The sequence below is a fragment of the Poecile atricapillus genome, chromosome 3 (assembly GCF_030490865.1).
Source record: "Poecile atricapillus isolate bPoeAtr1 chromosome 3, bPoeAtr1.hap1, whole genome shotgun sequence".
NCBI classification, from domain to species: domain Eukaryota; kingdom Metazoa; phylum Chordata; class Aves; order Passeriformes; family Paridae; genus Poecile; species Poecile atricapillus.
Genome location: NC_081251.1, coordinates 10,404,313 through 10,418,492, shown reverse-complemented (window position 1 = coordinate 10,418,492; position 14,180 = coordinate 10,404,313). Strand labels below are relative to the sequence as shown.

The following is a 14,180-nucleotide window of genomic DNA, read 5'->3' as shown; positions in this document are numbered from 1 at the left end:
ATTCTTATAGTATCATATAAAAATAAACCCACCTCTCAAGAACATCATCCAGATCAGATTTTTTGTTATGCTTTGGTCTGTATCTTGTGAATATCTCTAGAGCAAGGTCTTCATACTGTTGCCTCTGCTCTGGCTTAAGAGTTTCCAAGGACTCTAATTTAACAAAGGCTTTTGAACACGTATCAAATGCTCTATTTGCACATGCACAGAGTGCCAAAAGGGAATATATTTCAACTGCAGGGATAATATCTTCATAATCTCGCAAATGAAGAGCTAAAAAAAAAAAGAAAAAAAAAGAAATCCAAGGAACTATTATACATCTTCTGAGAAGTGCAAACATCTGTATGGAATAGTTGCTACTAGATGACAGTATGAATTCTAAAAATTGGACAAAATGAACCACAGTCTTTATTGACTTGACTATGAAGCATTGCTCTAAAAAAAAAAAAATTAGGAGATTTCACTAGGAAATTGGTATCTTAAACCACTTTATTTTAGTTGGTTGGTTGGTTTTAAAAATATTAGAAGGATTTGAAATCTTCATTACTTGGACAAAGTACAAGGCACTATTTGTTTCTCTAATTCCCACAGATTTTTTGTGAAGCTCTATAAGGTGATGTAAATTCAGGTAGGCCTTTTAATTTAGGGAGAGAAACAAAACAGTCAGCAGAACATCTGCAGAGATTGACCAATTTACCAGGTAATATTTTGAAAGATTTGTATTTTCTTTCCCAAAGTCCTTTCCAGGCATTGTGACTGCAGACATGTTCAATTCATTACATGGTTTTGGTTTAAATTCCGTGGACTTATTAAGAACTGAAAAATGTGGCAGCTATAAATGAAGTTATGTGCTGTCTTTTCAGGGTTGAAAATGAATTCTTACCTGTTTTCAGTGCTGCATCTACAGAACCTTTATAGAGCTGTTTTTGTGCAAGTATGAAAAAGTGGTAAGCCTCAGCTCCTCGCCAGGCATTGTCTGCAAAGCGATTCGTTGAAGAAAGAACATCTTCTTCCAACAAACCAGCCAAAGCTGAAGCACTCTGAAAACAAACCAGTATCACAAGTAATTTTTATATGAAACAGATACAGCAGGAAATAGGGATATATGAAAAGAGCTTTTCTGTACTTGATGATTACACCACTGTCGGTGTTAAGTAGGAAGAATACAAATGGACCTACAGTGAGCATTGTCAGGCGTCTGTACAGAGCACAGGCACAACATATGGTACAGATTTTCAAAGATAAATATCATATACGTGTGTATACAAATGTATTTTGTGCACATCTGCAGACTGGTTCATAGTTTGGATTAATACTGCATTTCAACACCAAAGCTCTTAAAAATTTCTTTAAACTATTTCATTTGTGCATATGAAGATGAACATGTGAGCAGAGAAAAAAATTCATCCATTTGCTTCCCCTGTATCTGGAGCCATCTCCCTGCTGAATTACAGGCAACATAGCTTAATCAAATCACAGATCACCCTTTGGGATCAATACTTCTAATTGACACAAGAGTCTTGCAGGAGGAAAAAAGTCTGAAGTTTCTTAGGATGGTTTTCATTGTTATAGTGAAAACATTAAGAAAAACACATTAAACTTAGGAAGAAAAATATCTATTAATACATACAATTTGAATGTTTTAAAACAATACTTAAAACAATATGTTTTCATGGGGGACTTGCTTGAAAGAAAGCTTTGTTCTTAGCAGGGAAAAGGGTTATTAAAAAAACATTATAGGCTCCCATGAAGATGGCTTGCTATAATGTGACTAGCTAGCAGATACCAGAATTCAGAAAGGGGAAAGAGAAAAGAAAGACACTACCTCTGAACTTTTCTCTTTAACTTTTCCCCTTTGTGCATTTTGCATTTGTTCATGACACTGTTCCATAAGTAAGGCTGATAGCACATAAAGCTTTTTAACTCGCAAAGGCTTCGTCCTTTTCTTTGACTCTTCATCTGCAATCTTAAAAAAAAAAACAAAGGGATTTAATTCTCTTGGACAATTGCATGATTGTACAAACCTAGGAAATCATGCCAAAAATTATTCTGCCTTTAAATGTAATAATTTAGACTGAAAACAGAACTATAAATGAAAATGTCAAAGTGAAGTATGCACATTATTCTGTATTTATTTAGCTAACATGTATATAAAGCCAGATTCTCAGGAAGGATAAATCAGTGTAACCATGTATAAGTCTAGTGATCTAGTATAAAAATAAACTAAAAAATAGCAATTTTTAAACACATACATAGCTTTCAATAAGGTCTGGTGGTTTTCCCAGAAAAGAAGAATGGCTTTTGAAAGTAACATATATTATATATAATGCTATAAATATTTGCAGTAAAAATTGCATATCATTCCTACAAGACTTTAAGCTATGTAGAGAAATCTCTGCAGCCAAACCAAATCTAAGCAACATCTTTATCTTAAAAGCACACCACAGCCATTTCTAATTAAACTAATTGAAGAAATACCAAAATTTAACTTCTAGTTATTGACATTGTTTTTTGGTTTTTGGGTTTTTTTGGCTTTTTTTTTTGTGTGTGTTTTTTTTAAAAAAAAGAAGGTTAAAAATAACTCCCATGATATCTGAAATAACATGGGCATTGCATGCCAGGCCAATCTACCACACTCTTTTACTAGGCAATGCAGGGCATCAGGACCTTTTATGACACGGAGTTCATCTACTGAAGTGAAAGTCTCAAAATAAATAGATAGCTTGTGTGTCCAGTCTCCTCTCCACTAGCTACAGAGGACATCCAGGGTAACTATTACTGATAGAGATACCTGAACTCTGGGAGATGGGTTAATCTTTGCAGTATCCTGTATGATGACATCTGCTTAATTGCCTTGACATTGTTAAAACTAAAATAACCCCAAGAGAATAAAAGTAGCATGGAAATAGTAAGAGCTAGTCCAAAAACCCCAGTCATCTGACATAAAAATAAAACCTGCGATACCTTGAACATGAGCTTAGCAGCTTCAAAGAAATAATTGGCTTTACGGTAGAGTTCTATAGCATCAATGATTTTATTCTTTTCCAGTAAATGGCTTGCATATCTGGCTAACAAGGATCCAATCTCTTTCATATTGTGATTTTTAGCCAGCTCCACCGCTTTATTCCACTAGAAATTAAAGGAGGCAATTATTAATCTCATTTTTTCAAATACACTCTCAGAACAAGTCAGGTATTCATGAACAGACTGCAATGTTTGTGTGCAATATTTCATCACCGTTTTGAACCAGACTGCTATAAAATTAACATAAAAAGCAGGAGAATACAAATGCTTACATGATTGCGAATCATGTGATGCAGCAGTACTGAAAAAAATGCTGGACCTCTGTCCAAAACCACATATAAAACAGTTGCTTCTACTTTCATAAAAGCTATGCAAAATCATTTCAGTGCAGCTGATAACTGGACATGTGGATTTCAACACTTCTGATATTACTTAAACCAGACTCTGAAAAGTATGTCTGAAAGAGGACCTTAGCCCAGAAGCTTAAAGCACACAGTAACTTTACTTATTCTTTTATATACCTCATTTTGTCTGTGAATTTTCCTCATCTCCAGTGGTTTGGCTACTGTGTTTGCCCCAGATGAAAAGTTTGGCAGGACTGAGATCTTAACTGGATCTCACACCTAATAGCTCTTCAGATCCATAAACTAAGATAGTTCACATAAAGCCAGCCCTAGTCAGTCCTGCTATTCCATCCATCAAATTCCTCATCCTCAGTTTTTCCCTTACTTGTGTTGACACAGACTGCACAGTTGCACAGGTTAAGTCATACCAGGAAACAGCTCTAGTTATAAACATGCAGATCAGTTTTCAGCTCAGGTTTTTCCAGCTACATCCTCATGCAGTCACAAATCCATTTGCATCTATACAAAGAAGGATGGGGATGTGGAAAATATCCAGAATGAACATCACTCTCCAGTCTTCTCCCATTCCATCAGGAGGCAGCACAGCCTAGCTCCACAGAGGTTACAAATGTCTGTATGCTGAGCATGCTGCCCCCATTCCCTGCATGTAGCTTTGCACTGCCTGTCCTGTGGTTTAATCTTAATCTCAGAGAACTGGCTTAAACACTAAGTATGAATTTTCTAGAAACAATGATGAATCATCTGAGACTTAACAAGGATTTGTATTTCACTGGGCATTAGGATAGAAATCTCACTGTTAAACTGTTATTATTACAGATAATTTCCTGCTGTTTTACCTGGTTGAGATGCACACAGGTATCCACGGCATCCTTTGGTTGATTACATTTCAGAAAGGCTGACACAGCCTGTTCACACATCCCCACTCTCACAAACATATAAGCTATATCCTGCAAAAAGCATCAGCACTGTATTAAATTCACTTCTGCATTTTTAGTACATTGTGCAGCAACAGCAGTACTCTTGTTTGGTTAATTTAAGTCCGAGAGGGTGGAAAATGGGTTGTTTGCTTCATGGATCCTGTGAAGGCACCTGCATTGTTGTAAATCTTTAGAACAGTGTGCTAGTCACACACACTGCTACTAAATTCAAGAAAGCTATTACAATGAGGTTAAAAGAAAATGCTATGTCTTATTTTACTGGAAAAGTCATTAAAGGAGCATGTTTTGCACTTTTCACGCATTTTGGATTAAGTCAACCACAGCATAGTTTTAAATTAGCTACTATTTAGTAGATAATTTCCTGCTACATATACACACCTATACCCTTTACACCTATATATCCTACACACCCTATCCCATCTACTTCCTCTCCTTTCAGAGTCAGTCAGGTCTTTCTGGGGAACTGGGACAATAAGGGAAAGGGAATATAAAAATAACAGTAATACTAGAGATCAATACTACAGTAACTCCATTGCACTTGAGTAGGTCAAACCCTACATTCTTTCACTCTCAACCCTCTCAAGATGGGAAATTTTGAATAAATAGTTGGGTATAAGACAATGAACAGTAAAGGTGCCTTTTGCTTACAGGGAGCAATTTATGATTCTCTGGAAGTGAGTTGGCCAAATTCTCCAGTCCTTGGTAGTCTTCTAGCATGTAGTAACATTCAGCTAAACGTTCCTGATTTTGCCCTTGGACATAGTACTGTACAGCATTTAACCTAACAAGACAAAAAAAAAAGTGGTGGCTTCTGATGTACAACATAAGAGAAGTTTTTAATTCTGTAAGCCTTTTGCATTTGTAATTTAAAATCACATTATGTTAAATAGGTAATTTTACTTGAAAAACTTTCATAGCTAGAATTTCACTGTTTTTCCAAAATGCACTAAAAATTTTAATTTTCACAGACCATTATATTAAAAGTGCAGCAATACTGATTCTCTGACTATTTTAAGATTAGCAAGCCGAAGAATTCTTAAAGCTATATTCCCACATCTGCAGAGATGAGGACAGACAATGGACAACTTACAGCTAAACTTCCAGAAAAAGGACTTACTGTTGTGTTTCTGTATTTGAAAATGCAAACACTGAGACTGCCAAGACGAGTCTCCAAAACTACCTAAAGCATCTAAAACTCAACTTTCAAAATCTAATCACAAGTTTTCAGCTGCATTGTGACAATACAGCTTGGATAAAGACAATACATAGTGGAGCTGTGGAACTCTAAGACATGGGCTTAGAAGGCAACAAGAAATGTTCATGAAAAAAATTCCCTGCAAGTAATTAGCTATGTAGACATCACCTCTGGTTCAGTAAGCACCTGACTGCAAAATGTGTTCTGGAGAAATACCATCACAGGTGTGCCCTGACCTTAAAATCCTCCTTGGGTGCCCAGTTTGGGCAACAGCTGGAAACAGATCCAGGTCAGAGAACTCTGGACTTTCTCAAATATTTGTGGTTTGAAGCATTTTTGAAAATTCACTGGTGGTTAGTAATTCTGTACTACTTTTAGTCCAGTTTGGTTTTTTAATACTTTCTATATCCAGTCTAATTTAACTGTATAAGTACTTCTCTTTCCTTCCCTTCCTTTGAAGCAGACAGACTTCTGGCAAAGCAGAGATTTGTATCCCCTTCACCCTTTAGGTAGCTGATCAACAGTTCTCTGTTTATCACATTATGGAACCATAAAGGTATGAGCTTAATCTCATTATTTCAAAATTATCCAAGGTACTGCATCCTGATGTTCCTGATATCTGTCCCTCCTCATAAGTTAAGTCTTGTCATCAGTTTAAACACTTCCTCTGCAAGTTCCTTACTACAGTTTCTCTTCAGACCATACCATTTCTGCCGGTCTGCGAAGTAGTCTCCAATGGCGTTGTGTGCCTGCTCCAGGAGGGCATCGTCCGAGTCCCCTGAGCCCATTTTCAGCAGCTGCAGCACCCGGAACCAATCGCCCAGTTTGATCCGCAGCCCAATGGCAAGATCTCTAAACAGGAAACAGCAGGGAGAGCTCAAATGTTGCAGTCAGCAACCTTAGGATCTCGTCCAGGGAAGCAGCAGGATTCTGGGGACCAGCATGAAACACCAACGAGACGGGCTCCTGGTTCACAAAACCATTTATTCAGCATGAGAACAAACTCAGGTCCAGAACAGAGAGCCCCGAACAGAGGCACAGCAGGGGTTTTTGGGGGACAGAACCCCTGAGCACCTCCACCCTTGAGGGTGGAGTTCAGGGTCAGGGACCAGTAGAAACACAACAAGGGAGAAACCCCCAGGGACTCAAACTCACTCAGAGCACCTGGGCCGCCCTTCACAAGGGGTTTGGGGTGGGACAATGTAACTCTCTGTCTCCCCTGAGGTCACTGCCACACTCAAACACAACTAAATAGGTAACAAAATCTCAAGAAATGCATCCAGAAGTATTTTTGTGTTCTTAACCTGCAATGCAGGTATCAGAGTGATACCAGATAACTTGTTTACAATTTAAACACCATTCCATTGAAGCAAATACTCAGGAGAGCTCACAGGTTATTTCACACATATGCACCTCCTTATCAACCACACTACTGTGTGAGGATTTAAATGAGTGAGACAGCTGGGCTGATGTTACTTCAGGTTCCTTCTTACTCTGTTCTCTATCTTTCACTGCTGACCACTACAAGAGATGGCAGCAGCTGCAAAAGGCTAAAAGCAGAAGGAAGGTGAGGGGAAAGACCAAGAAGCAACAAATATGATGGAGGCTAAATAAAAATGGAGGCTTAAAGCTGAGATGTAATAAAATGGATTTCAGAGACTTCTCTTCCAGATTCAGGGTGATTTTGGAGAAAGGAGAAAGGACTCAGCAGTAGTTTTTCCTTTTTATTATTCATGCATATATATGACTCACTGTGTGTCTGTCTGGCATGTTTTTTTCCACCAAACAGAATAATTCTATATTACCTCATATAAAAGTAATTCTGCAGGTGCATAGAAAATAAATGGGAGATACTTATGCCCTTCTTTTAAAAATGCCCTCAACTTACAAGTAAATTAAGGAAGGCACTAGAAAGTCAATGCAGTCAGCTAAGTAAGAGCATCTACCTAAAAACATTAAAATATTATTTGAAAAATAGACTTATTTCATTGTGATCCTTATCAGGATTTTTCTAGTTTTGAAAGTTGAAACAAGTAAATAAAAAAGTAAGTTTTTGACTTCTGCAATTCTATGTCCAAATTTCTCTTCAGCCATGTGAAAAGGAATATGCCACATCTAAAAGTGGGTGTTGCAATGTGACAGAAGTGCTTAGGAGGCAGCCCACATCCCCAAACCACCACCAACTAATTAACGACATGCAAGGAAGTTTTCATTACCAGTTGCTATTGGGCATCTCTCCCCAGCTCCTGCCTTCTCCCTCTGCCCTGCAACCTTGTCCCACTTTCATTCTTACAGCATGAAATAATAACTAACTTTTTTCTCCATCATTCCCTACTGTTTTTCATGGCTCTATTAATCAAAGCTTAAAACCTTCACATGTGCAAAAATGATTCATGTTTCTCCATGTTTGACCACCATCTACAGGCTACACTGCACAACTGCTGCTGCTGATTTCTCATTATCCTTCTTCAGTAGAGACAGTGCTCTAGCTAATTACTTAGAGTTAATTTATATTCCCAGCAGTACTAAAATTTTGCTTTGTTTGCTTTCATTCCTGAGCAAAAATTACACTGATTGGTTTCAATGTTTCACAGTTTCATCCAGAGTCCTTCTGTCTCTCCAAAGATTACAGTTCATTAAAAACTCTTTTGTTTGTATATGTAATTGAGAAGAATGTGTACTTGGCTACTAGCACAGAGCAACACCACATAAATTAAACATTATTTAAGATTGTTTGTATTTTTGGAATCCCAGTTGAAATACCGACAAAATACTTGTGAAAAAAAAAAATCTATAAAACACAGCACTACCTAGAGCAGCCAAGGTTTTGTAAACAGTTTGGAATGCACTGTTTTACATACAGAACTGGTTATCTGTGGATAAACCAAAATTCTCTCCATCTGATCCTTACATGTTTTTGCAGAAACTGGTAAAGACTCTCCAGAGAAAACAGCCATTCCTGGTTAAGGAATGCTTTATTTTCCACAGACTTTTTTTTCTGTATTTACTGCTGAGATGTTTACATGCAATTACCTTCTGTCCATATCCAAATACATTCTTTCAGCTTCTTCAAATCTGCTAAAATAGGCTGCCACTTCTGCTTGCTTCATGGACTCACTCTGCAGATTGCCCAGGCGCTTCACAAACTTAATGCCTTGATAATCTTTGCAACGCACAAAAGCTTGTTCAGCCGTCTGCAGATCCAGCTTCTGAAGAGCAGCTTCAGCCAGGAGTCGCCTGTGTGAAAAACAAACATAGCAGATGGAAAAGCAGCTATAGAATAAATTAAATCAGGATACATTTTTCTAGTAATTATTTAAAGAAGACTTAAGAGTTGTTGTAAGTTATTGTTTACTAGCTAATATTAATACAGTTGTGAGTTTATTCCTAACACATTCTGTGATCTGTCTGGTACTTGGTCAGGGAGAGATGTTCAAATAATTGCTAATATTCTTTTGTTCAACTGTTCAGATGGACACTTTCTTGGGAGGAATGGGAAAGATTTTACTTACATTTATGTGAAATGTGTTGCTGGTCTCAGTGCAGTTCCATTTATTTATTTATTTCTCCCTATTCATTTGTTGAAATTTTAAGCCTTGATGGCAGCCTCAGTCTAAATGCCTCCAGCTACATTGGCCATGACAAATAAATTACCCTTCTGATCCGTCTGGATGTTCCTGGTCCTGTTAGGACAGCAGCCTGGGAGAGCAGGGAAAACCTTTGGGGAACCTTGTAACTGGTACTGCTCCATTGGTTAGTTCTGCAAACAGGGAATTCAGGCACACACCTGTGTGCATCAGGTGCTTGAATGAGCTCTAGAATTTTCTGCAAAAATAAGGCTATTTAAAATTTAGACCGGCTGATTGACATCGTGAAACAAACTCAGTGCAGTAAGGCACTGACAAAACCACTAATATTACTGCTGTATTCAGTGACCCAAGCCATGCTTAGGCAGTATCAGCTCTGTATTTTTGAATCAATTTGAGAAGATTGGTATCACCTAAACTCAAGTGCTCATCACTGACATCAAAGAAACCAATTATCTGCTACACATCACCCTGTTTGTTGCATTCTAGAAGTAAGGTCACTGTTTTGTCCTGATCTGCGATATCTTTGCTTTATATCCAGCACTTCTGATCCATCTCTTCTTCATAAATACGTGATATGTTTTCTCTCATAATAAAAATAAAATTCATGGCAATTTTGGAGCAAGGTGAACAGAATTTGACATGTATTTTGTAATTTTGTGATATAGAACTTTTACTGAGACACAGACTTGCACAACTAATAGTCATTTTATATTAAGTGAACAGATGGTACTAGCAAAAAAAGCATAAAAGATTTCAAAACTCAAAAAAATCTTCAGCTAGTTCAAGACATTTATGAAAACGAAGACTCAAAACACTAGCATTTTACCCTACACACTCAAGCTAATAAAATTATAGTATTACAGAAACTTTCAGAATTCAATTTCAACTAGCAAATCCTGTTTTTCAAAATTAATATTCTGGAGACAAAGGCACAAGTAGATAGAAAAGAATGGTTTTTGGTACAAGCTTTTAAAGCAAAGTGTCTTGTCCAGTCTTTCAGCAACTCTAAATTAATCTCTGAACCATCATGATGAACAGTGAACTCTCCAACCCCATTGATGCAAGCTAAGCATACAATGCTGCAAGAGACTATTTAGCTTCAAAACAGAGGCAAAATTACTAAAGAAGGGTACAGATAAGTAAATAGTCTCCAGAGAGTTAAAGAGAATTGGTCTCCTTCATCAAGGAATTTGTCAATGAAATTCTAGGTTCTTGTCCTGGGGTGACTATGACTGGTATCCCCAATCGTCTGGTTTATGTTATATATTAAGTTCTGCACCTTTAAGACTGGCTCTGAGAGCAAGAGGGAGGGTAGAAGAAGCGCGCAGTTTGTGTTAAAGAAAACATCACTCTGGCTTTTAGTTAGCTTTAGCTAGCTGAGGCAGAGGAGTTCCCTGGACCTTTGTTTTTTCCCTTTTTTCCTGGATCTGTGCAAGCCTGCTCTGGACTGAACACCCAGCCTGAACACACAGCTCACGCCTGTGGCCCACCGGGACCTGGGCCTTGGCACTTTCCAGCGCCGGAGGGACTGATAAGAAACTGAGCGAGCTGTTCACCACATGAAAAGGACTTTTCTTCCTAGACTTGCCATCCCATCGAACAGCAAGAGGTTTTATTATTATTTAATATTACTCAATTTCTGTTAAATAAACAGCTTTTTCCACTTCTCTCCAAAGAATTTTTTTCTTTCTTTTCCCGGACCAGAAAATGAGGAGGGGCATTTCCCTGGGGAAATCCCCATTTGGAGTTTTCCTCCCTAATTTGCCCTAAACTAGGACAGTTCTGCACTGTCTTTTCATTAAATTATCTACTGAGGCCTTTACTCTTCCAGCCCTTACAAACTGGGATATTAAACAGATTTCCAGCACTCCTGTTTTTACAGGTTTACTCTCACACATTTGCTCTGCAGACTTTTCAACTTTAGTTTAATAGCTGAGCCATGTTTAGTTTAAGCATGCCACTATCTCCATTTCTCAGATTACTTCTGAGATGCTGCATGGGAACACAGCACACCCAGCCTTTCTCATTTTTCTCCTTCATGGCCTGTCCAAATGCTACAAGGTTACTCAAACTACTCTTATCCTACCATCAGTCTGATGTGTTCCCTTTACCGGATTTTAAGCTCGTTAATGTTCAATATCAAATATATGAATTTTAATTTTAATTTAACCAACTTGGTTATCTTTCTGTCAGCTTTTCATGCCCTCCAAAACACAAGGAACACTGTGTTTTGGGGCCCATATAGCACAGTGCAAAAAGGTGTCCTGAGCTTAGACCCTATACCCACTATCATGATACAGCACATGCCTGACATTCTAGGTACTCCAATATTCATTAAATCTTAAATGATTGTGTGTAAAATATATACTGATTTAATTTGAGGTTTTTCATACTAGATCCATCTGAAAAAGAAAAGAATAGAAAAGAAGACAAATTCAAGCAAATTTGGCTTATAGGAGATTTTACCAAAGTCTGGGATGTGGATTATCTTCTATGAACTGGGAAGATTCTTCAATGCCAACTTTTTCAATCAATGCTCGACTGTCTCGTAATGAGCGAATCTCAAAATTGATGACGTAATCTTTGTTAGGATGTTCAGGATTCTAACATGATGGATAAAGAAACATATTTTTATTCCTGGTGACTTTTATTTTCACCCAACAATACAGATATCTATCATTAAGACAGACACCAACTTTTCCTACAAAATAAAATTAATTATACTTACCTTTAATATTTCATCCAGAAGAACAGACTTGATCTCTAAATCTTCAAAGTTGCAAATATATCCAGATGTTTGTATAGGTTCCTTTAAGTTAAATAAGTAATAAAGGAATGAACTTGTATTCTGTCTGACTATATCCTAATAAATCTGTTAAGTATACATATAGATACATTCTTCTCCGAACTAGGATATACTTGCACTTCCAACAAGAAACAGATACTACAATCATTAACATTATTGACAATTCTGTAAACACAAACATCACTAAAAATCCTCATGTTTTCTGCAATTAAATCATGAGAAAGAGATAGAATCTGCCACAGGTAGTGGCAATAACACTTAGACACAGGTAATAACACTTAGATTCAACTGAACTGTTTTACAGGTATCTCTACTAAAATTGCATTTATGTATTCCAAAGCATACCAAAAAATACACTCCTGAAAATCTCATACATTTAAGAAAAATATGACACCATTTTTATGTCTCTGGGACAGACCATTCATTTTACCTATTTGGTCCAAAACAACATCTCCACATGAGACTTGATAAAATTTTGAGGTTTCCTGAAGCAAGTTTATATAAACAAACACTTGCAGAACTGAATGGTAAACACAAGAATGATACTATTCAAGAGTCGCTAATTTAAGAGTGAATTTTTTAAAAAGAGTAGTTTATATATGTTGATATTTACCTCCGGATCCAAGTTTCTGAAAACATACATTCTTGTTTTCTCCATCATTGCAAACAAATCTGGGTTGTCCTTGGCCCATTTCATATCCCAGACGTCTTTGCGTTCCAGTTTCAGCTGCTCGCCTGCCTCCTGCTGTCCCGTGCTGTCTGCAGCCCGCGTGTCCAGGTCGAGGAAAGTCAGGACCCCTGAAAGGTCTATGATAGCAAGACGACTACAGAAAAACAGAGAAAAATAAAGCAGCTAAATGACACTACTCAAGGCTGTAAATCTGAAATAGTTCTCTAACCTGGCACAGTATAATTCTACAGATTCTATGAGAGGCTGTCGTGTGCCAGAACCAGCACAATCCGTATGATTTTCATTTATCTGCACAGCAGAGACCAGACATATGGAAGGATGTTCTTCACCTGCTCACACAGGATCTGGCCCTGCAAAGTTCTGAAATATGTCCATTTTATATCCAGCATTTTGAAGATACATCAGATATCAAGTTGAATAAATTTCAGGTTTGTCCCTTGCCAAACTTTTCTTGACAAAGACTCAACAACTAAACAGAAAGGGTTTTCCTTATTTACTAGGAGGCAGTGAAGCAGATTGTTACATTAAAAAGTCGGTGTGTTGATGCAGACTGTTAATTCCTAAAATGGGATTTCTTGCTTTTCTTACAAAGGGTATTCTTCACTTTTTTTCAAGGCAATATTAAGTATAATCCAATTAATCTTTCAAGTTGTTTCAATTATGGGAAAAAAAGTTTTTAAAAGGCTACATTTGAAAATTTACAGTTGCATAGGACTTCAATCATAGTAACCTGTATTTACTACAAGGCCACTTTAAAAGCATTTCTAAATATTGCCAGGTAGATAGCCTTAATCCCTTTTAAAATTTCAAATGAAATTTAGAAAATTAACCTCAAAATGCTTATGGATTTGAGCTTATTTCCCAGAACAAAGTCATTTAGTCATTTAGGAAGAAAATGTCCTGGGTTCAAACAAAATTAATATGGCTCTGACTAGATCACACTGCCTTTCACGCAAAGCAATCTATATTTTGGCTATACCTGAAGAGGCAAGAGATCTCTACACAGGTATAATGAATTTTGTTTGAAATTATAAAGTTATTTTGAAGTGATTACAATTCTTGTAGCCCTGCAAATTCTTGTGTATTTTTGCCTTTTCTTCCAATACTCTCATGTATTCTCTTGCAAAAAAAATAGCTGTTAAGTAGAAAGCAACTTCAGTATTGGCATAGATGAAGCTCAGGAGAACCAGACTTACTAGAAACATCACCCCTAGTTACAGCCTGTAACAATGGGAAATTAAATGGGATGAACAGCTTCCAGCCTTTTAAAAGGACAGAGAAACAGAAAGAGGTCATAGATATAAAATTTCACGTTATGACATAATTTTATCAATTCATGTCATGATCAAAGGAAGGTTATGCTTGATTCATCTAATAAAACGAAGGTGTTTTCATGTACACACAGTGTAAAACATAGGAGACCTTTACTAACAGTCTCTCAGAGTAATGACTGTCCAGATGAAAATAATTAGTAATAAATCAATGTTTAAGCAACCATTAATAACAAGTAAAATTAATTCATGGTTTATACTAAAGTTAGTACACAATTATTACAGAATTATAGATTTCAC

The 14,180-nt window shown here is 37.0% G+C and overlaps 1 protein-coding gene across 2 annotated transcripts in view; it reads right to left on the bottom strand.

Annotated features, from left to right (window-relative positions):
- WDR35 (WD repeat domain 35) overlaps window positions 1-14,180 on the bottom strand; it is a 44,002-nt gene that overhangs the window by 2,674 nt on the left and 27,148 nt on the right. The window contains exons 16-26 of one of the 2 annotated variants that reach the window (XM_058835774.1): window positions 12,532-12,742; window positions 11,841-11,921; window positions 11,579-11,715; window positions 8,556-8,759; window positions 6,228-6,374; window positions 4,976-5,108; window positions 4,226-4,336; window positions 2,965-3,129; window positions 1,826-1,966; window positions 884-1,040; window positions 33-273 (exon numbers count right to left, since the gene is read on the bottom strand). In XM_058835774.1, coding sequence (XP_058691757.1) covers window positions 33-273; window positions 884-1,040; window positions 1,826-1,966; window positions 2,965-3,129; window positions 4,226-4,336; window positions 4,976-5,108; window positions 6,228-6,374; window positions 8,556-8,759; window positions 11,579-11,715; window positions 11,841-11,921; window positions 12,532-12,742 — 1,728 coding nt within the window. The remainder of the gene's footprint in view (window positions 1-32; window positions 274-883; window positions 1,041-1,825; window positions 1,967-2,964; window positions 3,130-4,225; window positions 4,337-4,975; window positions 5,109-6,227; window positions 6,375-8,555; window positions 8,760-11,578; window positions 11,716-11,840; window positions 11,922-12,531; window positions 12,743-14,180) is intronic. The other variant, XM_058835775.1, reaches the window with a different exon arrangement.